This window comes from Conger conger, chromosome 4 (genome assembly GCF_963514075.1).
Source record: "Conger conger chromosome 4, fConCon1.1, whole genome shotgun sequence".
Taxonomy (NCBI): Eukaryota; Metazoa; Chordata; class Actinopteri; order Anguilliformes; family Congridae; genus Conger; species Conger conger.
Window position 1 is genome coordinate 58,111,516 of NC_083763.1, and position 25,403 is coordinate 58,136,918.

General features: G+C 44.8%; 1 protein-coding gene across 5 annotated transcripts in view; it reads right to left on the reverse strand.

The window, feature by feature from the left end:
• eps15 (epidermal growth factor receptor pathway substrate 15) overlaps positions 1–24,238 on the reverse strand; it is a 47,046-nt gene extending 22,808 nt beyond the window's left edge. For 2 of the 5 annotated variants that reach the window (XM_061237562.1, XM_061237566.1), the window contains exons 1-13: positions 23,164–23,350; positions 16,476–16,517; positions 14,681–14,770; positions 14,362–14,409; positions 13,934–14,029; positions 13,725–13,790; positions 13,159–13,284; positions 9,215–9,274; positions 8,030–8,221; positions 7,738–7,883; positions 6,820–6,976; positions 5,517–5,626; positions 431–503 (exon numbers count right to left, since the gene is read on the reverse strand). In XM_061237562.1, the coding sequence (XP_061093546.1) occupies positions 431–503; positions 5,517–5,626; positions 6,820–6,976; positions 7,738–7,883; positions 8,030–8,221; positions 9,215–9,274; positions 13,159–13,284; positions 13,725–13,790; positions 13,934–14,029; positions 14,362–14,409; positions 14,681–14,770; positions 16,476–16,517; positions 23,164–23,217 (1,260 nt within the window). In that variant the 5' untranslated portion in view covers positions 23,218–23,350. Of the gene's footprint in view, positions 1–430; positions 504–5,516; positions 5,627–6,819; positions 6,977–7,737; positions 7,884–8,029; positions 8,222–9,214; positions 9,275–13,158; positions 13,285–13,724; positions 13,791–13,933; positions 14,030–14,361; positions 14,410–14,680; positions 14,771–16,475; positions 16,518–23,163; positions 23,352–24,144 lie in introns of those variants that run through there. The other 3 variants (XM_061237565.1, XM_061237564.1, XM_061237563.1) reach the window with 3 other exon arrangements.
• Positions 24,239–25,403: the final 1,165 nt, after the last annotated feature.

Here is a 25,403-nt window from a genome sequence, read left to right on the forward strand (position 1 = left end):
ATACTTTACAGCTCTCACTGGCAGAGCAGCCCCACGTCACGGAACAAACACTAGCTCCTCGGAGGGGACTGTGTTGGAATACGAAGACTACAGTTTACATCTATACAGTATGCTGATATCAGCCGTTCCTTGTTCCGGAGCGTACGACGGTGAACAACCTCTTGTGAACGGTTTCACTAAAATACATTTTTATCTTTCTGCACAGTATCCGTTTTAGCCTGAATAATAAAGTTAAAAAATCACAGCAAGCAATCATCAGGAGGGACTTTCACAGGCTCATTTTCATTGGTGCTTGGTGCATTTGTAAATAAAAATATGACCGTCTGCCCGTTCACACGTCAGCTGTAGCTCCGTCCGGATTCACCCAATGAGACGGAGGCACAAGCGCTGGCTGACGGACAGACGGACAGGGGGCGGGCGGCAGCCTTACCTGGACCTCGGTGCTCCTCTGCCGGATGCTCTCCTCCTTCTCCTTGATCTCCTGCTCCACCGAGCTCTTCTCCCTGGAGGACCAGCACAGCAGGCAGGAGTATTTAATCAGAGCCGAGACAGACGGCACGGCCAGCCAGCCTCCGCCCGCCGCAGCTGCCCCCGAGCCCAGCTCCTGTCCCTGCACCATGGTGTCTGTGAGCCGCTGCCTGTCAGACGCCCAGGAGGCTACTGCTGCTGCTGCTGCTGCTGCTGCTGCTGTGGGCAGGGCCACGGGGAGGAGGGGGGCGGGAGGGAGGCGGGGCCGCACACGCTCAGAACACTGCGAGGAGGAAGAGTCAGGCACGCAGAGCGGAGAGGGGGAGGGAAGAGGAGCGGGGGGGGTGGGGTGGGGGACCGAGTTCTGCATCTCTGCTCTTTTCCTCCTTCAGGCTGCCATGGCTACCCCCTCCCCCTCCCATCTGTAAATAACAATCAGGCTTACTGCGTGACAGAACGAACGGAGCACAGACGAAGTAACACGCTGAGGCACCTCAAACTGTGCTCCCCCCCCAGCCGCAAACAATCCGCCAAAATCCACCGCAAACGTGGGGACCTTGGACAGAAACAGGAAGAGGGAGGGGGCTGCTGCATTAGGGCGTGGTGATCAATCTTAACCCTTCAACCTCCGAGCTACTGGCAAAAACCCCCTTTCATCAACGGCCCGGACATTAAGGCTCTTCTGCTGGGTGATTTAAGAGAATACCTTTAGAGCAGATCCTTCCGTAAAATATGTGCCTTGCTTGGTCACAAGCGTCCATTTCTGATATTTCAGCTTATTTCCAATTACACTAACACTAAACTGAGCATTTCGGAGAACAGAAATAAATGAAAAAAACAACAACAGTGTAATAATTTAATACACCAGACACAGCCGATGCCCTTTACAAGAGGTAATTCATCATTTAACTCTATTAATAATAAATATAACACTGGCTACAGGCCAAGTTCAAATCAGTCACTGCACTGCCACAACCAGACGGCCATTAACATGCAGAGAACTTTTTTCTATTTTAAAATAGAGGCGTTCTTAAAATAAATAATTCACTCCAACTGTCCATTTTTTAAAATCCACAGATCCACACACCCAGTGGGTTTCAGCAAGTTTTGAATCTCCTTCCAGCACAGCTCCTGGTGAAAAGCTAATCCTGCTTCACAAAGCTCTAAGGACACCCAATTAAAATGGAAATTAATTAAACTTAAAGACCAGAATAGAAGTCAGAGTATTTATAAGAAACAATACCTTTTCCCTCCAACCATGAGGCACTTTACTTCCCTTCATTACTCAAGTTATTTACCGGCAGTCTGGTTTCTCCTGCCCCAATTACAACAGATCCTGCAGCAAACATTCATTTAGGCTGGTGCTAATGAACCATGGGCCAGTCCTCCATGGTGAAAATAGTTCCAGATTAGCGTAGCAACACTGTGGGAAACTCAAGGCTATTAATACTGTTCCAACTTACTGAATGCAATGTAATAAAGCATTACTGATACCGCTAGCTGGCTCTGTGTAATCTATTAATGAAGTGTTTTAAACAGGCGTCAGAGTGGTGGTAAAGAACACAGTATTTCTAGTGTAACATTCGACGCACAGCAAGGTAGCGTTTACCTTTGGCTCAGATTTTTCGAACATCTGCCCGTTCCTCCTGTCTGTTCTACATCCAGGCACGACACAGCTAGCTCTTTTTTTTAGATATTTGTCGTGGAGCATAGAATATAAACCCCGCATATTTGCACTGCATGAGGTGCGGCTCATTTGCCTGTATGTGACGGGATTGATGCGAGAGCAGTTAATGAAATGCTCTCTCCAGTCATGCACTGGAGACGTCAGGGATGCAGAGATGTAAACACAGGACACTACCAACCATCTCCCCTTCCAACATCCTGCTACCACACACAACAAAGCTACAGGAAATGTGCAATGCGTTATCTGAAAACTAAAAAACAGAAAGGAAATATTAGAAATCACAGGAAAAAAATGTATCATCAGTCAATGTATCATCAGTAAACGCTACCTTGCTGTGCGTCGAATGTTACACTAGAAATACTTATGAAAATCCCTGTTTTTGGAAGTCTAAATCATACGATGTAATGATGGAAAGTGCATCAAAGGCACTCAGAAATGCAATAAACACACGCTTCAAATAACAAGCGGGGGGATATATGACACATGTCTCTAAGAAGCGTTACATTTGCAGAAAAAGAAGGGTGATCAAACAAGAAATACTCATTGAGAGTCTCAGCACTCAACCAGCCAAATCTTTATTCATCTCATATTGTCTGCTGAAAGTCACTTCTGCCTTGAAACCCATGGGAAATGTCAAACCAAACTAAATTTGCTGACTGCAATTTATTTCTGTTAGGACAAGAACTTCCAAGATATGACCTAGAGTGGTGTCAGCTAAAGCACTCCTCAGCTTCAAAAATGATAGGAATTATCATGTACCGTACGTGATGTACTGTATGTACTTATGTGTTTTTATGTGTGAGGTGTTGAAGATTTTATTGCTGCTGTTGTCTTGGGCAAGTATCCCTTGTGAAATAAATGTCATATCTCAATGAGACTTCCTGGTTAAAATAAATTCAAATATAAAATACAAATTGAGATCTGATTTTCATCATCAGAAAAAGGATGCGTCTTAAAGCGCAACTCCAAGCAAGTCCATCATCCATTAGCCCCGAGTCGTCTCCCTGTCACTCAAACAGCCAGCTCCAGCTCAGTCTCCTCCTCCAGACACCTCACTCCAGTCCTTATGAAAATCATTAAACTGTCTCGCAGGAGACACAACAGGCCTCTTTCCCCATCGGCACTCTGCTGCCGGAATTGTCACCAACGAGAGGCATCACACCACAACCACGCCACAGCACAAAGAAGCTAAAATGACTTCAGGAGCCGGGCGGCCCAGGTTCTGAGTAATCAATGCAAAGTGTGGTGGAGCAGCGAGTGGGTAAAAAACGGTAACCGTATAAAGACGCGCAAGCAACTCTGAAAATCTTAAGTAACGTCAGAATGTCCTCCTACTTCAGAACAACCCAACTGACCCGGATCAGCGTGTGGGAAAGGTGAATGTTTCCTGTGAAGTGAAGGTGTCCCACTGATACACCCCCCCCCCCCCGTCCGGAGCACAGCCGGCCGTGTTCCCAGGAAAGCGTGCACGGGACATGCAGCGGCGCCCGACTCCGCAAAACAACAGCTGCTCCTTACCTTTCTCCCGAGGCCTCGCGTTGTCGTGGTGACTTTAAACAATCCAGCACAACACGCATCATCTTTGCGGCATGCAGTTTCCCATCCTAACTCTGCATCTCTCTCTCTCTCCCTGTCCCCCCCCCTCTCTCTCTCTCTCTCTCAGAGCTAGAGTCCGGACGTTCAGTGTGGCGGTCCACCCCGCCTCCTCTCGCCTCCTCTCACTCAGAACGCAGGATAAACCCGCGCTCTGTACCGAACCTCCCTCTTCTCAGAGCACAACAGCTGTGGAGAGAGCAAAGCACTGATACAGGCTACACAGAATGCGTTTTCCCGCAGATTAAAAGAGGTAAACACACAACCTTTAAGTATCCATGTGTGTAAAGGAGCTTCCTTATCAACACTGCCTCCTCCCCCTTTCTTGCTCTCTCTCTCTCCCTCCCTCTCTCTCTCACTCCTCCAGCACTGAGGTAGCAAGTGGCTTTTATCACGTGGAGAGACAACCTCTAGAGACTCCCCCGGCTGGCTCTCTCTCTCTCTCTCTCTCTCTCTCTCTCCTGGTTTCTCTGTTCAGATGAGTGCATGGGGACGGGCGAGCGAGCGGTGTGTCACTGCCTGCTCTCTCTCGACGCCCCCGCACCTACTCAGCGATGCCCTGTCTGAAGGTTGGTGCGAGCGCATTAGTGAGACGCCTCCCGGCTCCGGCTTCCCATCCACCTCCTCACCCCCCTGAGCTCAGGGCACGAAACGGATGTGGCACACCGCTGTCGGACGTTAAAGCTCACTAAGGTGCTCATCGTTTGAAATATCTGCCCGAGTCTAAAAGTGCTATGTATATACACCCCAAGTGGCCACTTTATTAGGTGTTTTAAGACTTATTGATATTCTGCTGCTGTAGGATCCACTTCAAGGTTTGACGTGAGTTCAGAGATGCTCGTTTGCATACCGCAACAGTAATGCGTGGTTATCTGAGGTACTGTCGTCTTCCTGTCAGCTCGAAACAGTCCGACCATTCTCCTCTGACCTCTCTCATAAACAAGGCATTTTCGCTCACAGAACTGCCACTCACAGGATTGTTTTTTGTTTGAAAACACTAGAGACTTTTGTACATAAAAATCACAGGAGATCAGCAGTTTCTGAGATGCTCATATTACCCAGTCTGGTACCAACAAGCAATCCACAGTCACTTGCATCACATTTCTTCCTCATTTTGATGTTACATTATTATATTACATTATAGGCATTTGGCAGATGCTCTTATACAGTGATGTAAAACTGCCTAATGATTGGTTGATACGATATTTTCATTCTCCAGCTGGTGTACAGGTCTACCCGCAGTCGTAACTGAATGCATGCACACAGGCAAACGTATAAATAGCTACACTGTTCAACCAACTTCCTTTTCTACAGACAGCTCAGTGAGTAAACCTTGCACAAGTCATCAGTCATAGCATGCTCTGCCCCATACCCTGGTAGCACATATAAATAGCAGGCATACGGCCACAGGGGTCAGATGAAGGAGACTGAAAGTGAAGACAGGCTAAATTAAATAAATAAATGATGCTAAAAAAGCTTTTTCCCTCTAAAGCAGGGCTGGGGTCGCTCTCAGCCTACAGTGCAAAACACTCAATCAATGAAAAAGGCATAAAACCACTCAACTGGAATTCCAGGGTTCTCAGCGATTTACTTAGTCACTTCTCAAGCAAGAAGGCCATCATGAGCCCTGCTCTTCAGAACATTATCTCACAAGTAACACGGTGTACCCTCAGAAACCTGATGTGGGTACTCATGGTGCACTGTAACATTTGTCTCCCGCAGGACACGCCCTGTCCGTCCGATGAAAGGCCTTCTCTGGGTGACTCACCTCTGCAGGTCCACGATCTCGTTGCTGAGCGTGTCCAGCTCCTTGATGGCGGAGAAGTCAGCAGACAGGCCGCTCGCCGGGTTGCTCTGGTCAGGAGAGACGACGGAGAGCTGAGAGCGGAGCGCACAGTCCAGTGAAAACATGCTGCAGCTGGCGAGGCCGCAAGGCCAGGTTCGGTTCAACATCAACGTCAGCGACTTTCCAACAAGGCCCAGAATAAGTCCATGACTATCTATGGAGACTTTCAGCCCAGAATAAGTCCATGACTATCTATGAAGACTTTCAGCCCAGAATAAGTCCATGACTATCTATGAAGACTTTCAGCCCAGAATAAGTCCATGACTATCTATGAAGACCGGGATACTGTGTATGAAATGATACTTCTGCACGAAGTATGATACAATAAACACACATAACACAAAGCGGCACAAATGACAGTCACACTCATTCTGAATGTGTGTACATCACCATTCAGCCCTCACTTCAGTGAAAGCGTTGGTTAGTGATTAGTGAGGCAACAAGCACCGTCGAGCACACGGACCGTACAACAGGGACTAAAGTATCTGGACACCGCTGAAATCACAGGTTACTCAGAAACCAGTCCGCTGATGAGTTTCACAGTGAACTTATTTTATTTCATGATGTCCTTCCAAAATAAATAATTCAAGAGAGCTTCCTGCAACTCCCCTTTATTAAATATCTTCCACTCATATTTCTCCATTTTCAGTTACTGGTGTTCCAGATACTTTAAGCAGGATGAGATGTTGCAGGTATATATTGCTGGATATATACTCACTTTGACATACAATGAAATCGCAAACACACTGAAATAGAATTTCCCAACACAGGGAGGGGATGGGGGTATTTTTAGGGGGGGGGGCAGGGAGAAGTCACAGGATCTGCAAGGCGCGGGACACTTCAGAGAGACCCCAGCTCCAAGGAATTCCCACCTTGTGTAAAATGCATGATTGATGAGGAAGAATGTAAAAGAGACAGCGCACAGACAGTCAGAGAGACAGAGACAGCGGCAAGCTAGAAAACAAGAACCCACACCACAGGAGAGGTAAGTACACAATTAGTAAAACAAGATAGAAAACAATTTTGCAAGCCAAGTTCCCCCGAGTGCTAATTTAAAGCAGCTATAAAAGGAACCACATCCATATGTATATAGACATTGGCTGTTATTAGAATATCTCAGTGTTAGAATGTCTCAGTGTTGTGAAGCATTATTTCATTCATGTTACCACAGGAGATAGACCAGGGAGAGCAGAACATGAAGCCTTGGGGTGTGCTGTGTTTTTACCTGCCGTCGTGTCAGCCTGTCGGAGGGAGGGATCATTTCGGGAGTGAGGGCCTGGGGCGGGTCCAGCCCCTTGGTCAGCTTCTGGTTGATCAAATGTAGAGCCAGAGCAAACTGCTCTCTGGTCAGTTTCCCCATGTCACTGATGTCACACAGCTCCCTGCACAACACCGGAACACACACACATACACACTGAGCACGTGTCAAACACACACACATACACACTGAGCACGTGTCAAACACACACACACACACACACACACACACACACACACACACACACACACACTGAGCATGTGTCTCACACACACACACATACACACTGAGCACGTGTCAAACACACACACATACACACTGAGCACATGTCAAACACACACACACACACACACACACACACACACTGAGCATGTGTCTCACACACACACACATACACACTGAGCACGTGTCAAACACACACACACACACACACACACACACAGAACACATGTCACACACACACACACATATACACTGAGCACGTGTCAAACACACACACACACTGAGCACATGTCAAAAGCACACACACACACACACTCTCTGAACACGTGTCAAACACATACACACTGAGCACGTGTCAAACACATACACACACACACACACTGAGCATGTGTCAAACACATAAACACACACACACTGAGCATGTGTCAAACACATACACACACACACACTGAGCATGTGTCAAACACACATACACTGAGCACGTGTCAAACGCACATACACACACACACCGAGCTTGTGTCAAAACGTGTAAGTGAGCGAGTGAGTGAATGTGTAAGTGAGCGAGTGAGCGAGTGAGTGTGTGAGTATGTGAGTGAGCGAGCGAGCAAGCGAGTACGTGAGTATGTGAGTATGTAGGTGAGTGGATGCTCAGGTAAGCATTACCAGATGCGTGCCAGGGTGGCGGATGGAAGCCCAGTTTTCAGGAAGATATCTCGCACCTCGGGCCCTGACACCAGGCCGTCCATGTCACTGTCGGTTTTCACAAACAGCTCATCGTACTTGGCCTTGTCTGCAGGCAACACTACCCACTGGAAAAAAGACAGACCCGTATGAGCAGAATTCAGGAGCTCTTAAACAGGCAGAGAGACTGATCTGAGATCAGACACAAGGCCACAGAGGTGGGGAGAGAGGTGAATGTTCACACATCTCTCAGCTCAAGCTTCAGACTGCAGACCTGAACGGGTGGGGGTTTAGGTGCCGGAGCTTTGTTCGAGGAGCGACCCTCTTTGTGGGAGGGGGGTGATGGCAGCAGGGGCATCACAGGAGGGCTGACTGGTTTCTTCCTCTTGGACGGGGGCACCAGGGGGAGTGGCAGAGACATGGGCACCTGGTCCTGCTCCAGAGCTTTGTAGACAAGGTACATGGCCTAGAGGAAAGATACCGCAAACCAGGCAGAGGGAGTTACTTTTCAATTCAGTCAATTCGACAAATTACCTTGAAAAGGAATCCAATTACTTTTACTCACAGGACATCATTCTTTATAAAGTCATTAATTGAATTACAATTCACATCCTGGACTGACATCGACCCTACCATAAGCACACAAGCCAACAAGCACAGGTTTTGGATAATAATACCCAGTGTTCCATCTGTCCACCCAATGCTTTACCACAATCTATCCTTCAGACACACCTGTGATACTTGGCTAAATTTTTTCAAGGTGGAAGTGAGCATTTCCAGTACTTCCTTAGTTGTATATGGGCTCTCTTCTGTGTTCAGAAGCCCTTATTACAAAAGGGTGAAATTTCTTCAGATCTAAGAAACCGCAGAAAGTAGATGTGACATGTGCAAGTAAGGTTCTCACAGAGCTTTTAATCCATCCTCCTGCGATTTCAAGATGAGTCACACAAAATGGAGGACTTCGATTCCGTACCACGGACAAGAGGATCAGTCATCTACCCTATTTACAGGCTTTTACACACACCCCTCCCGGCAGCTATGTAATCGCCCTTGTCCATGGAGAAATCCCTGTTTAGGCAACACAACTCCAAACAGGCTGTCCAAACAGACAGTGTTCAATCCAATAGATCAGGGTTTCCAGCCAAAACAAGGTGCTAATGCCCTTGCAAAGTAAGCACGTGGGATGGTAACACTAAGCACAAATATTGACGTGTTATAAATATAGGCTGACGGCCATTTTCTTAAATGCAACTGGGAACAAATCCATGACACAGTGATGGAACCAAGCCTGCATTGCAAGCATTTATTTCGGACTAAATTGCCAAAAATGGCTTTCAAAAACAAAACAACAAACATCCCACATCTGATTAGGGCTTCATTCATGAGATGCAGAGACTATCTTTGCTCTGTGGGAAATAAGGCGTGTTGTACAGTTGGTGGAGATCAGCCATTTTCTTACCACAGCAAACTCGTCTCTGTCCAGCATCCCATCTCTGTCAATGTCACTCAGCTCCCAGACCTGAAACGGGTGAACACTCTGCTCAACAAAATATTCAGCATGACTGAAGTATTCACACACTGACACTAAACCAACCCAAAAAATATTTTTCTGCAGAGTCAGGAAAACGTTGCTGTTAAAAAGAACAGCTAATACAGCTCAAACCTCACACGAAGGGGTGGGGGGTGGAGAAAGGAAATAACAATAATATCACACTAAGGTGTTTTCAGATGTTTGAGCAATACATGACACAGCAATATCTCGCATTACGGTTAATAAAAGTAATAATTTTAACATGATTAATAAAGTTTGATATCATTTTCCCAGTTTTCTTAAAAATAGTGTAGTGCCCTTGTATTTCTTAATAATCTGGAAACACAGGGGGAAGGAGTTTCAGAAATTAATGTCGATACCGAGTAAACATATTCAATGCTTTACAAGCAAAGCAACATTTTTTAGCATGTTAGCGGGCTGCAATCATATCCGAAGTACATCAGGTTGTGATACATAATTGCTGATCCCATATGACAGTTTGTATCCCACAAGAACACACCAGCGCATTGCATACATTCAGCATTTTACATTATCAGTGTAATAGATAACCATATTTAACTATGTACAATTGATTTAGGGATTTTGTACATAAACCTTAGCCTTGTGAATACTAGGTTGCTGGTAGCAGATGAGGATACAGTATAAACTATTCCAGGATGGGCACCTCAAGGGTCATTGTACCATTATCTGAGCAACAACCGGCTCAGCGTCTCCAGGGAGTGATACGGTGTGCAGGGACACACAGGAAAGCACAACACCAGCAGCATGACGAGGGCAGAGACACACAGGAAAGCACAACACCAGCAGCATGACGATGAGAGACACACAGGAAAGCACAACACCAGCAGCATGACGAGAAGAGACGCACAGGAAAGCACAACACCAGCAGCATGATGAGAAGAGACACACAGGAAAGCACAACACCAGCAGCATGACGAGAAGAGACACACAGGAAAGCAAAACACCAGCAGCATGACGAGGGCAGAGACACACAGGAAAGCACAACACCAGCAGCATGATGAGGGAAGAGACACACAGGAAAGCACAACACCAGCAGCATGACGAAGGCAGAGACACACAGGAAAGCACAACACCAGCAGCATGACGAGGGCAGAGACACACAGGAAAGCACAACACCAGCAGCATGACGAGGGCAGAGACACACAGGAAAGCACAACACCAGCAGCATGACGAGGGCAGAGACACACAGGAAAGCACAACACCAGCAGCATGACGATGAGAGACACACAGGAAAGCACAACACCAGCAGCATGACGAGGGCAGAGACACACAGGAAAGCACAACACCAGCAGCATGACGATGAGAGACACACAGGAAAGCACAACACCAGCAGCATGACGAGAAGAGACGCACAGGAAAGCACAACACCAGCAGCATGATGAGAAGAGACACACAGGAAAGCACAACACCAGCAGCATGACGAGAAGAGACACACAGGAAAGCAAAACACCAGCAGCATGACGAGGGCAGAGACACACAGGAAAGCACAACACCAGCAGCATGATGAGGGAAGAGACACACAGGAAAGCACAACACCAGCAGCATGACGAAGGCAGAGACACACAGGAAAGCACAACACCAGCAGCATGACGAGGGCAGAGACACACAGGAAAGCACAACACCAGCAGCATGACGAGGGCAGAGACACACAGGAAAGCACAACACCAGCAGCATGACGAGGGCAGAGACACACAGGAAAGCACAACACCAGCAGCATGACGAGGGCAGAGACACACAGGAAAGCACAACACCAGCAGCATGACGAGGGCAGAGACACACAGGAAAGCACAACACCAGCAGCATGACGAGGGCAGAGACACACAGGAAAGCACAACACCAGCAGCATGACGAGGGCAGAGACACACAGGAAAGCACAACACCAGCAGCATGACGAGGGCAGAGACACACAGGAAAGCACAACACCAGCAGCATGACGAGGGCAGAGACACACAGGAAAGCACAACACCAGCAGCATGACGAGGGCAGAGACACACAGGAAAGCACAACACCAGCAGCATGACGAGGGCAGAGACACACAGGAAAGCACAACACCAGCAGCATGACGAGGGCAGAGACACACAGGAAAGCACAACACCAGCAGCATGACGAGGGCAGAGACACACAGGTCTGGGAATGTGTGGAGGGGAGAATGTTCCTCTACTGATCAGCTGATATTAAACCAAACACATTCATAATCCATCCCAAAACCAACAACGTAATAGGATTAAAGTAATCTGCAAGGTGCAGAATCATTTTACTTTCTCTCAACTAAGGAACCAAGGAAATATTTGTTTTCTTTTTCAGATAAAACAATCCTCACAGACCAGACTATGGTCTCAGTATTACAACTAATAACATACAGAATCTGGCACAACATCACCCCCTTGTGGACAAAGTACACATTTTGCCTTGCATGAAACTAGTTGTGTAAGTCCTTGCTTTGTCTGAAGACAGAATTCCCAAAGCAAAGATACATTTATTTATTTATTTAAATGGTAGATAAAAATAACTTTTTAAATCAGCGCTCATTGGCACAACTTCAGGCAACTGACCTCTCCTGGAAAGATTGGGGAGTCTACCGAAGTTTGTCACCAGTACCACAGGCAGTGGCGAAGTTTAAAAAAAGTCTCAAAGCGAGAAATTGGGGCGATCCCCCATGTCGATTTATCTGCAGGGAGACCCAACCCTCCCTCCACTGGTCAAAAAATTTTTTTTGCCAGGGTGGTCTGCTGGGACATTAAGGGCTGCTTCACAGGAGGACCTGTAGGGGCCTGAGTGACCAGCAGGGGGTGCTGCTGCGCAATAAGATGCTGTCATCCAAGCCGACTGAAGCTCTCTACAACACTACACTGAGCAGCACAAAAGCCAGCTGTATGTGACCCTGTGGGGCTGCCAGCCACAGACAGGGTTGCCCTGGTCCAGATTTCAGATCAGACAAAGAAGCCATGAACAGGCTGAGCCACATAGCAGCCACTAAACATTTTTCTTAAATGTATACATCTAAATATTTCATGAACAAGACATTTCATAAACATTCTATTACAGTGCTGGAATATTGATTCAATGAGGCATTTTGATGCCAGTGTTCTGCATTGGGCTCCAAGGTTACGCCGGGGAATCTCCCAGGCATTCTAACAATAGGGGAACTCCAAGCAAAATACCAACTCCACCATTAGCAGCATAGGACAGAAAGCCAGAGGAAGCTCAATAGCCGTATCATTATGAACATCTTACTGCTGGCTATTGACTTGGTATTGAACCGTAAATGCATTAACAGGGCAGACCCCAGTAATCGCCTCATTCAGATCTAATCTCTGAACAGCACAGTAAACGGCATCAGACAGTATAAGTGAACGTGCTGTCAGTCTGCTTCAGAGAGAACCCCAATAAGTGAGGAAGACACTGATGCGTGTATAGCGCTTTGCATCTTCTCACGCAGGTGAGACGACTCCATCAATAGAGACGATTCACTGCGCATGCAGCACCTGCTGTGATCAGTCATCTTGTATTTACACTGCACTCAGAGCTCACGTGATCTGCTGCTGCCGTCCCAGAGAATGCTCTAACGACGGTGGCTGCTCAGTCACGATGACGGACTCCTGGTAGTCTCATTCTCGAGGCAAGTTTTGAACACTGAGGATTCATTCAGATCCAGTGTCCAGTTCATGTTTCAAAGGCACTAAATCAGACAGCCACATTTCACACAGTTCAATATTGGCCAGGTCTGGCCAGGTCACGGTAGTGAAGCGTGAAGCTGTACATTCCAGCGGACCTCATCACAGGAGTGTTCTCTAATTGGGAGCCCCGCCCTGTCCCCCTGCCCCCCTTACCCGCCCCAGGATGTCCACGGGGAGTTTGGAGTTCAGCAGCACCGGCTTGACTTTATCTCCCGACAGCATCCCGTTGACGGGCAACAGGCTCTCGAAGATGTGGTCGTACTTCAACTTCTCCTCCGACTGCAAGGCGAAGGCAGAGTGAGAACACAGCCTGAACATGGTGAAGGCACCCCGTCTGAGGAACGTCTGCGGGGACTTACAGAAAAGTGTTCTGCTCTGCTGATAGTAAGGGGCATTTAACCCTTTGAAGAGGAGGTTTTTTGGAATGTTTCTTCAAAATTCAAGTCAGTGTTCCCGAAATTCCATTGTATACAATTACCAGTGGTGACCGTTAAACATATTTCTGATCTCACACAAAGGGCTCAGCAGTCCTGCATGACCTCAGTTACAAGTTTAAATGCTTGCTGGCTTATAATAAAAGGATTTCAGGAAGAAAAGAACAGTAACATGACTGAAGTTGTGGACATGCACCCATTCACTCACTCAGTGGCTTCAATCCATTGTTTGAACAAATATGACATGACTGGTCTAACAGATGCATAAACGGAGGACTCTCTTACCTTGACCACCCAGGGGCAGTCACTGGCGACTCCCCCCGCTGGGAGAAGAGGACTGCTCGTGTCATGCTGCGGAGAGAGGAAGCGATTAAGCATAGCAATGCAGAAAGAGAACTGCATCTGACTGGAGCTGACGGAGTGGAACAAGGACGCTACACACAGGTTTCAGAAACGATGTGAACCGAGACAGTGGCAAACAGCCTTTCACTCACAAACTGGGGAGGAGGAACAGCCACATGGAGACTCTTCAGCGCCACCTCCAGTCCATTCTGTGCACAGGCCACTAATCGCAGCGCAATGAAGAATTGCTGAAAGGGGCAGACAATAGAAAGTAGAAATCATCAGGGTTCTCCGCAGAATTTTTCAATAGAACCCTGTTCATGTACACTAATGTTCGAAAGCTTGGAGTCACTCAGTTAAGTAATCAATCTTAACATAAATTTTAATTTTGTGTGAACTGCCCCTTTAATGCTACCTTGCTGAATAAAAGTAACAATTTCTTTCAAAAACATTACAGTTTCTCAGTGATTCCAAACTTTTGAGTGGTAGTGGAGAGATTTTAGTCCATTTTCTCAGGAATCTTTAAATTGCCAAAAGCTAAAAATATTGATGGGATATTGCAAGTTTATTTCACATTCACCTGTTTGTTCAAAGAACCCTTTCGTTCAGCATCTGCCAAGTCCCATACCTACAAGAAGAACAAGGAGGCACACAGACTTCATTCTCACACAAACCCGACCAAGTTTACATCATTTCTAATTTCGGAAACATTCATTAAAGCAACAACATCTATTACACTGGATCAACCCTAAACTTTGAACCACAGAAAATAATGCTCATAAAAAACATTCAAATTCTGATCCAGCCAGGCATGAATGTTAAAATGGATACCAGACAAAGAGCCCGTTGGCATCATGTATAGGCGGAGTAATGAGAGTTTGATTGGCTATTGGACCCACCCTGCCCAGCACCAGGTCTGCCAGGCCGGACTTCTTCAAGAACAAAGCCGCATCAGCGGCCCCCACACGTCCGCTGCCAGACGGGTCCACCTGCAGGAGACCGAGACGAACATCAGTACTGAACCCAGCAAACGTCAGCGCAGAGTCCAGCACAAACGTCAGCGCAGAGTCCAGCACAAATGTCAGCGCAGAGTCCAGCACAAACGTCAGCGCAGAGTCCAGCACAAACGTCAGCACAAAACCCAGCACAAGTGTCAACTGCAGCCATTATCAACCACACAGAGAGAATATTCACAACTTCATGCTCCTCTGTATGTTACACAGTCTGTTGTCATGGTGAGGGCGTATGGTCACACGTTTATAGTTGTAAGGAGGCCATGCCCCACTCCCATTCAGAACCCGATACAAGAATAGTCTGAACACTCCCTTAGAGGAGCAGCAGCTCTGGGCAAGGCAAGGGCACAGTAAGGGAAAACCTGCTGCCCAGTGAGCTGTACTCCTCCTTACTACAGCAATGCTAAACCTCTCAATACTTTCTCAGTGTGGAGTTATAAATAAATAACCAGTCATATGACCACTCATTTACTACACCAAATACATACACAAACAGACTGGCAAGAGTCACTGACACAGTGTGGTTTCATCAGCCTTCTTTCTCAGAACCCCATGTCCAATGGCAGGGAGAAGCCATCCATGTCCTGCTCTGCTTCTGTTCCACGAAATCTATCAAGACTGTGCAACCTGCCCAAGTATGAACATGCAACAGTAGCTCAAACACATGCATTCGTTTATCCAATTACTGCTGTAGCTCTGTGCTACTGATGGTTCAGATGGAGCCAAATCTAAACACATCTGGCTCTCCAAGACCACAGTGTGCTCTTCCAGGACTATAATCTTAAAACCATTCATGCCCCAAATAATGATGAAGCATGGAAACTGAGACCTGAAGGAATTTGTCAAATTCAAACACTGTTCAATATATTAAATTCAAACATCCTAATGCTGGGTGGGTAATCAAGTTAAGGCACTGTTCTTCTGCAGGGATGGTCTCCACAGGATCCTCTCACAGGGCACTGGGTCTGTCACTGTCTCAGTGTTGGAGATGCCTGGCCCCAAAACTGCAAATCTCATCCTCCAAATAATCTCTCCGTGAGCCAGAGATACAGTGTCATAAGAAATACCAAATGGTATCACGTGCTTCAGAGTCGAGCATGTCCCCGTCTACACTCTCCCAAATCAATACCGAGGTTCCAGAGATAAGCGCCGGCATATAATCTGTGGGGGAAAGCAACCCTCTGAAACCTTCCCAAAGCAGCCCAAGGGCGGAATCAGAGGAAACGATCGCCTATGCTTTCGCTGGTAGTGGTGACCACTTTACTTGCTCTTCTCTTAACCTCTCTCCATCAGCACTAATAGGGTTAGCAGACCCATCATTAATGCATAGAGGGGCCTCCTCTGGTGGAGTGCATTACAGAGCAGAGCGAGCGGCTCAGCTGTGCGGATGGGTAGGTGAAGTGCAGCAGGAGAGAAAAATCACTCCCGAATCCCACACATCCATCCCAGCAGCCAGGACCGCCTCCTCTCTCCTAGCAGGACATAGCATTAAGGCAGGCGGCGGAAGTTTGCTTTTCCATGCAAAATAAACACCCTACAACTGTGTGTCTGAAGTTACTGAAGTTACAGGGAGCAACCAATCTATACAGCACCCATCAATTTGTGAATTCAGTAGGTACACAATGCTACGGTCCTCATATTGAACATTTGTAAACCGAAACAGGATTGAAAGGACTCTTACCTGTCGATAGTAGCTGTCATAGACAGGGTTTCCACTTGAAAGCTGTGGAGATGGAGCAGAAACAAGATTGTTTGATGATGACAGTGTTTTGTAGACAATTTTCATTTAGCAACGACCGTTATAAATTATGCAGCTGGTTGTCATACTTGCCGAAAGCATTCACCAATAATTTCACAATATCAGAGGCCTATTGCATCATCTTAACATCCCGAGGGGAATAACGAACACCGGATTATCACACGCCCTCCCCTGCCTGTGCACTGGCAGGCCTCTGGGTAAGGCCGCAGTGTGCACTAAACATACGGCGGGAGAGCAAGGTCAGTCACCTCAATGACCCCAACAACCAGCTAGACCTCTCAATTACACACACAGACAAAATACATCAACAACAGCACAGACATTTTCATTAGCACATAAATAAAAACAGCCCGGTGATTTAAAATGGAGGAAATAAACAAGAATAACACGGGCGTCATTGAGGCGTAATAACTTGGACAGGGGTCAATTATGAATGAATCGGTTTGCTGAGGGGCCAGCCATGTTTGCAACATCTGGCTCTACCTCATGCTCACAAGCACAAAAGATTGACAACCACCATCTGGCAACCAGCTACACACATAGGCCACACTCCAAGGCAAAGCTGAGGAGGCACCTCTGGAGAGCTAAAACACATTTTTAAACAGCCTGAGACCTAAAGACAAGCGGACACTGAAGATGTCCACTACCACTGAATCTCCTACGATTTACTGGCAGCCTCTGTTCGCAAAGCAGAGTGAAAACAGCAATATCCACCCAGCTGTGTACAGCAGTTTCACTCCATGGTACTCTACCAAGAGTTATTCAATTCAATTTTTACAGAAGATTGCCACAAAGACGCTCAGTTGGAGCAACCTAGCTATAAAAGGGAACCAATCCTCCACTGGATTACATTGTTTTTAAAAAGCAGAACCTTCCATAAAAACAATCCAAGGACCTAAAGCTGTTGTGCATTCATATTTTACAGCCCCCACAAGGACAATGTAAGCTATCCAGAGACAAACCAGTGACGACCGCGGGATTTGGCACTGTACTCATCATAAATATCACACACAGTATCTGCACAGACCGTAGCCCAGGACTGATTCACAAGGACATCACCCTCTGTTTCTGTGCATTGAGATTACTGTAATAAAATACATTATATTGCTCACAATTTCACAGATAATAATTTGAAACTACCTTCCAGAGTTACAGAGGAATTATGGTTGCTATATCTACATTACATTACATTACGCTTTCATCCAAAACGACGTACAAAACAGTGCACATCAAGGTCATACAACAAACAATTCATACAGGATTGGTTGTAAGGCCATGAACATGCATATCTAAACGTGGCAATAAGTAACACACACGGACTCTTCTGCGCACCAGTGTGGCTTATTGCATGGAGATTAGTCTTGCAAGTGAATGGAGAGGGGGTGGGAATGCACTTCAATTGCAGATATCCTTCAGTGAGGGCAGTTTGCACAAAAAAGCACAATTAACCAATGGGGAGAGGGGGAGCGGATGAAATGCATACGTTCCTAAACGTGCGACCTGATGTTGAGGACAGCCAGTGCCCGAGCCATGTAGGACTGCTCCCAGCGATTGGTCTATCTCAGAGCACACACTCCAGGGAGGGGATCCCTTCTAACTGAAACACTACACGTCTTCCCGCTGCATGTCGCAGCTGTATTGAACTGGATTTCATGACTCAACAGCAAAAAGCCTTTGTGGTTGCTCAACTGACATCCGGCCAAGCCTAGGTTACACAGATAATGGCCGATTAGCGTAGGTTTTAAGGACAAAGGGCTCCAAGCGAAGCCTCCAGGAGCCAACGCTACCAAATGAATAGGCCTAGGATCGGAACAAATGGGCAGCAGCACGGATTCTTTTGCAGGAAGTCGTTGGGTTCAACATAATCCAGACACAGCTTCATATTTACAACACAAAGAATCAGAATATGGACTGAGCTCAGGAGGAATGGGTGCACCCCTGCAAGCAATAAGCGAGTTAAGCAAGTTCCAGACCCTGGATATACAAATATACAAATAATTGCCCATATTGGGGATAAAGTCCAAATAATGACAGAAACATATCTGAGCGACAAATGGGACTAATTTCTGATCAGAACGTGAACAGTAACAGGAAAACAAACAAGAGCTCAGCACTGCTTTTAAAACAGACACATAGCATTGCATGAAATGTCTTGTTTACCACAGTGGGCTTTGAAAAGAGAAATAAAAAGCTGCACTGTTCAGCACTCATTTCCTCTCTGCAGTCCCTCAGGGCATGTGCTGCGTCCAGCTGTACTGGGCCTCTCTCACCGCACCGCTTCCACCAGGAACCCTTCTCAACGGGGCTCTGCACTGGTCGACAGCAGGACTGGAACATCGCACATCACCCAACGCAGGAGAACAACAACACAGCCAGCTTACTGATACGGGTGTGGCTTTAACGTCCATTGGCGTTAACCAGAGACGGAAAATTCCGCTAGCGTGACATAAACGTCATAGGGAACACCTTCCGTGGAAGATTGGTGTAGGGTTATTCACAACTACGGCCGGATTTCAGGGCTGACACTGGAGGAAGCAGGTCAGGAAACGGGCATGTCCCTGACTCACCCGCTCTCTGAGCCCAGCTCCTCACCAAAGGAAAGGCACAAGTGATTAATATGTCTATCTCAAAGAGGAAAAAAAAAAAGTACCAAAGCAATCACAGCCCTTGAACAGTGTCTATTTGGTTCTTGTTTTAATTGTGACCGTAAAAACATTCACTCTGGCTGACTAGATGATCACTGCTTTGGTCCCCTCCAGTTTTTGTAGTTTCAGTTCATACCGTTTCTTCTTCTGTTACAATGTTCCAAAAGAATAATTTTACTTTAAAATACCATGAGGTCATCATTAGATGGCATTTCTTTAGTCTCTCACAGTTTTTTAATGGGAATATAACACCATTCAGTACATCTGTTGAGGATGTGACAATGCCTCAAATTCCCTTCCTGCTGCATTCCTATTTGCATTGAGCTGGATTTCCTGAGACTTGCTTCCTGGGGTTCTGCATGGACTGCCTATACTCGGCACATAGCATCAGCCAGCGTATTTCCTGGCACTAGAGTGGAGACGTGAGTTTAAGGTCACCACTTCAGTATACATTCCATCAGCCAAAGTACGGGACTCTCTTTTCACATGGCATCCTATTTACATAAGCCGATAGGGTCACAGTGGTGATCCAGCACAAATAAAATTAAAGTAGATAATAAACACAATATTTTTCTCAAAAAAGGCTCATAACCTTCCCCAAGGAACATTTCAACCAGGGCCTGACTGTGGTGGAATTACTACCCCCACCCCCCCCTTTTTTTAATCCATACACATCATTATTGCTTTCCTGGGTAAAATGATAAACTGTTCATTATTTCTGAAACTCTAAATCTCATTCCATTTTCCTTGTGAAACAATTGGGTGCCTGGAACTGCTGGCGATCCGGAACACTGAGTCTTTGTGCTTCTTTTTAATTGCACAGCAGTACACACTCCCCATCGTTCTCCTCTGGGGTTTCAGGCAGATACTGTTGTCACTGCTTTTTCTGGGATGTTCTCTGTCCTAGTCATAATCTTCACCGGGCTGCCAAGAATTTTCAATAGCTACTGTGGCGCAGTTAGTGCAGAAACACACACAAAAAAAGCCAAGTAAACAAGACCATTGTCAGCTGAGGCTAGATCATTATCCAGGCTAAGCTCTGTCCAGTTATGAAAAAACAGACAAGTGTTTCAACACCTTTCACTGATATCTACCACAAGATAATCCACCACGATTAAAGATAAGCAGGTTGGTCCCTATGGTCACATTCCTAAAATTATGATACTTGTTATGAGAAGGCAATGGCCCCAATTCTAAAAATGGTGGCAAAAAAGTTAATCCATTGCCTTGCATTTTATTTAAAGCAGTTTGCATTCCCCCAGGTTTACATTCATTTGTCATCATCACAGACAAATGTAATATGATATGATCCGGTGCATTCATTGTTGAATGGTAGAATAACAGTTTTTAAGGAATCAAGAGTAATTTAATTGCTCTCCCAGGCAATTCAGTCAGGGTGTAGATTCATTTGAGAATATAGTAGCCCACTCTTTCTTTTGTGCAACCTACTACCACTTTAATTAATCCGTCCTTCCACTCAAGTCACAGTGCTGTCCTCCCAAAAGAAGTTGGCACCAAAAGTTCCAATAACTTTATTAGAACTGTTTGCCCTCAAAATTGACTCTAGCATTCAAACAAACAAACAAACAAGTACCTAAACACAGTTTAGCTGCCATGCAGATTTATTTTGTCATGCGCATCTGAAATGGCTAAAGGGCATATTACTGATGAGATTAGATAGACAATTCAACTGCATAAGGAAGGTGAAAGTCAAAGTGAAAAATAAGTGAAAAACAGGAGTTTAGATTACTGCAAGATACAGAGAAAAGTGGACCCGGGGGCTGGAGCCTATCCCAGCATACATTGGGTGAAAGGCAGGAATACACCCTGGACAGGTTGCCAGTCCATCACAGGGCGCACACACACTATTCACTCACACACTCATACCCACGGCAATTTAGACTCTCCAATCAGCCTAACCTGCATGTCTTTGGACTAGGTTTGCTGCATTGTTTTCAGACACTGGAAAATAAATCACTTGCACTGAATGTCAGTTTTCACTGGAAAGCAAATAAAAAAGGTGGTCTCTGACCCTGCATGATACTGTACGTACAATAATTCATAACAAGAGATGTATCATTATGTTTTTGTAGCACACATGAGACATACTAAAAAGCTCTAGTAAGTAAAAGGGGATAGTTTTTTCAGGAACCAATTACAATTAACAAATAATTAATTATTTCCGATATAAAAAAAATACTACATAGGTCCTTAGGAATGAAGAGCTTGTGAAGCAAGAAGGAAAGAAGTTCCAGCACAATATAAAAATGTTTATAATTGTGAATATACACCACAAAATTAATCTGCACATATGCTTAGTCTAGCACATCTCAGAAACTTCTGTAAGACTGCAATAGACCTTTAATTATACACATAAACTGTATACCAGTCAAACGCATACCCTTATAAATTCAATTATTTCTCACAGAAAGTGAACTCTGTCTTTAAGGTCATACAAGCAGCATGTGGATGAAGAGCATTTATTTAATAGTTTTTCTAATCTCATATACAGGTGCTGCTTTCATTATGCACCCGTACAGATGTTCTTCCATTTTAAGCAGAGCAGCATAGAGGTATTATATTTAGGCTAACGGTTGCACCTGCCCTACAAGCCAAATCAGTTTGAATACTAATCAAAGACCATCTCTTTAATCATCTTCATTTATGGTCATAAATGACTTAAATTGACATTCTAATGCTGATGATACAATTACGACTTATAACTGAAAGCAATGAAGTTCTAGAACACGGACTTTATTTCTGCATTTTTATTTTGGGTGGGAGGAATTCCAAAAACCTACTATTCAAACGGTTAGCTAATACCATCAAATAATAGTCTTTATTTTAAATTAAGGTACAATTGGCAAATATATAACCACACTTATCCGGTTAAATTGTGATCGGTTATGGAATTGGCTACCACAACGCAAAACAGAGTACTTTTAATTTAATGTTTAATTCAAAGGCTGCACCACACCAACCGCCTCAAGAACCAAGGAAAAAATTGCGCAGTCGCCCTATGGTAACGCATAACTATTTTAATGTATTTGATTCGTCTACACATGCAAAAGTACATGCGTTAGCTGTAGTATACAATATATTCATCCAGGAAGCATTCATTTGATGACCAAGACATGCGTTGGTCTGATTTATCGTTCCTATTTTATATAGCTAACAGTAGTAGTACTAGCTACATTAGCCGATGTACGTAAATATGACAGAAGCAAATTCATCAGTTATGCTCGCGAAAGAGATGATGAAACTGCTGGCAAGTAAACTATCCATATTGATATACGATGTTCAAAAGAAAATTGTTCCTAAAATTATTATTGACAGCAGGTTAGGGCGTCCCGCATAATGTTCTAGCTAGCAATGATACTAGATAGCTACATGCAATGTCGCCTGTCAGTGCCTGTACCAACACTGCAGTACTTCACATGTCATACGCAGTACGCGTAGTTCACAAACCATCATCAACTGAATAACTTTGTAACCACAAAACCTTTCCTACTAGCTACATTTCTGATGACGTTAACTGATAGCTAACAAGATATATGGGAAGGTTAGATAGATGGTTATTTTAGCTTTGAGGAGACCGCCAGTTAGCAGTAGTAACGTTATAAAATAGCCAGCAAGTTTTCAAACATTGACATGGCTAGCTTACGAAGAATGTGGCGTTATCCTTCGTGGGATGAAGGTTAACAAAACAGGCATGCATTTCTTTATCAGAACAATAACGCCACGAAATAAAATACGTTAATAAACCATTCATTAACAATACAAAAATACAATTTGCTCGAAAGGTTAGAGAAATCAGCAACTTCTTAGCTATGTTACAAGAACGATCAGTTATCCCAAGACTATAGCAAACAGCTAGCGTTAAATAAGGTAAAGTAGATAGTCTCATTAACTGTTACACGTTGTCAGTAAGTTAGTCGAAGGAATTAGCTGCTATATCTTCCTACCAAAAAGTGAAAGGGTGGCGACTCAACTGTCACGTTGTCTTGCAAGAACCTCATTTTTTTATTTTTTTATTAGCCAGCTACACAAAGTACTGAAAATAAGTTACGCAAAAAAACAGCTAGGCTAGCGTTCGCCTTACAATCTTTCCAGTCTCAATACGAAAAACCGAACTTAGCCATCGTGAGTAACATGCAATAATGTGCCTGGCCAGGTGGCTAACTTCGTCAACCTAGCCAGCTAGTTTAATAACTAACGTTAGCCACCACCAAGTCATTACGAAATTCAGATAGCCTGCAGAAGCAGGGTCGCTACCGTCAGCTAACTCATGCAGCTAGCTGGCTAGCAGTTGGGTGGATAAGTTATGTGAAACTGGCAAGTGCTTCCTCGTCTCTCAGAATACACTGCTATATTTAGCGAATGTTAGCTAGCTTTCCGCACCAAATTCTTCAATTGAATCGAGTTAATAGACAAGCAAGCCGTGTTCTCAAACTTTTGTAAATAGCTAACTGATGTTTGCTAGTCCTACAAGTACTCTACTCGTTAATATTCCAGTCATATCCTGTTGCTAATGTGCCAAACAATCTTGACAGTCCACCAACAGTCAACACAACAAAACATGCCGCACGCTCCAGGCGCTCAACTGTACATCTTACGTTTTTGTGCTAGATAGATAGCACGTCAAATCGGAACAATACAGTTTACCAACAATAAGTCGCTTGCTAACATTTGCAAAAACAAAAGGCAAGGAAAGTTCTTACCCACCCCTCTCTAAACTGACACAAACTACGCCCTTACGCAGTCCCCAAAGAAATACAGCAGAAACTTTTCCCAGTCATACAACTTCTAGAAAGAAGCGAATCGACATCGGTAGCGGTCGGTTTTAACTTTCTTATTACATTAATCTTCAAACTTGATATACTCCCATCATGGGCAAGTCCCCAGACATATTCTGAACGTTATATTCGTGTTTGTAAACGGGTTACCTGAGTCAGGGAAAGACTGGCAGCCATAATGTTTCTGTTCCCACTAGTCCATCCTGCGTTGCGCTAGGCAATATAGGGGAGGATCTGAAACGTGGCACCGGAGTCAGACGTAACTGGAATCAGAGCTAAACATCGGAAGAGGGTATCAATGAAACACGGAGTTGGACCTTCTTCATAGCACAAGGAATTTCGCCATAGGTCAATTTTAACTGAATTGTCTTGTCACTTTTTATAATTTGAATCCAGTGAAAATGCTAAATGATAGCTACTGAAGAGGAGCTGAAGATTGCCCATCGACTCTAAACAGTTAGTGCTAAAAAAAAAAATCACACGTTCACACTGGCACTCAAAAGTGAGTAAGGTTGCACATCCCAATAGTAGAACAAAAATCGGAATACTTATACATTTTCACTTATTTTATGTTGGCACACATTAGAAGTAACGGAACGCTAACGCGTTTCGGCTAGGACAGCCTTCATCAGACCATCTGAGCATTGTACTCCAACAGTTATGTCATCAAATATTTAAATGTTTGTACAGTGCCGTGAATTTTTTTTCCCCTCTTCCTGATTTGCTGTATTATCGCGTTTGTCACACTAAACGGTTTCAGATATTTAGACAAAATGAGATATAAGACAAAGGGAACTAGGGTAAAACACAAACCACATAAAAAATATATATGTATTTAATTTATTTAATGAAAAAAGCTATTAAACACCCACATCACCCTGTGAAAAAGTAATTGCCCCCTTAATCTTAATAACTGGTTTCACAACCTTTAGCAGCCATAACTGCAATCATACTTCCCATAATTTATTTGATATCAATATTTTGCATGGCTGTGGAGGACCATTTTAGACCACATTTCTCTGCAGAACTGCTTTAATTCATACAAATTGGTTGGTTTGTATGCCATGAGAAAAGGAATTTTCAGATGAGATGAGAAAAAAGTTGTTAAAATCCATTTTTTTGTTGTTTTTCCTCTGTACTCCTGAAAACACATAGTGATTGTTTTATTTCAAGTGTTTGTTTGCTGGAGTATAGATTGAAAACAACAGAAAATGTGTCACTGTACAGATAATTACAAACTACACTGTATATCAACCTGCAAAGAGTTACAAAGCAATTTCTAAGGCTCTGTGCCTCCACTGAACCACAATGGGAGCCATTATCTCCAAATGGAGAACACTTGAGTGCCGAAATTCCTCCATGGGTGCAGCAACAATTCATCGAGGACATCATAAATTATCCCAGAAGAA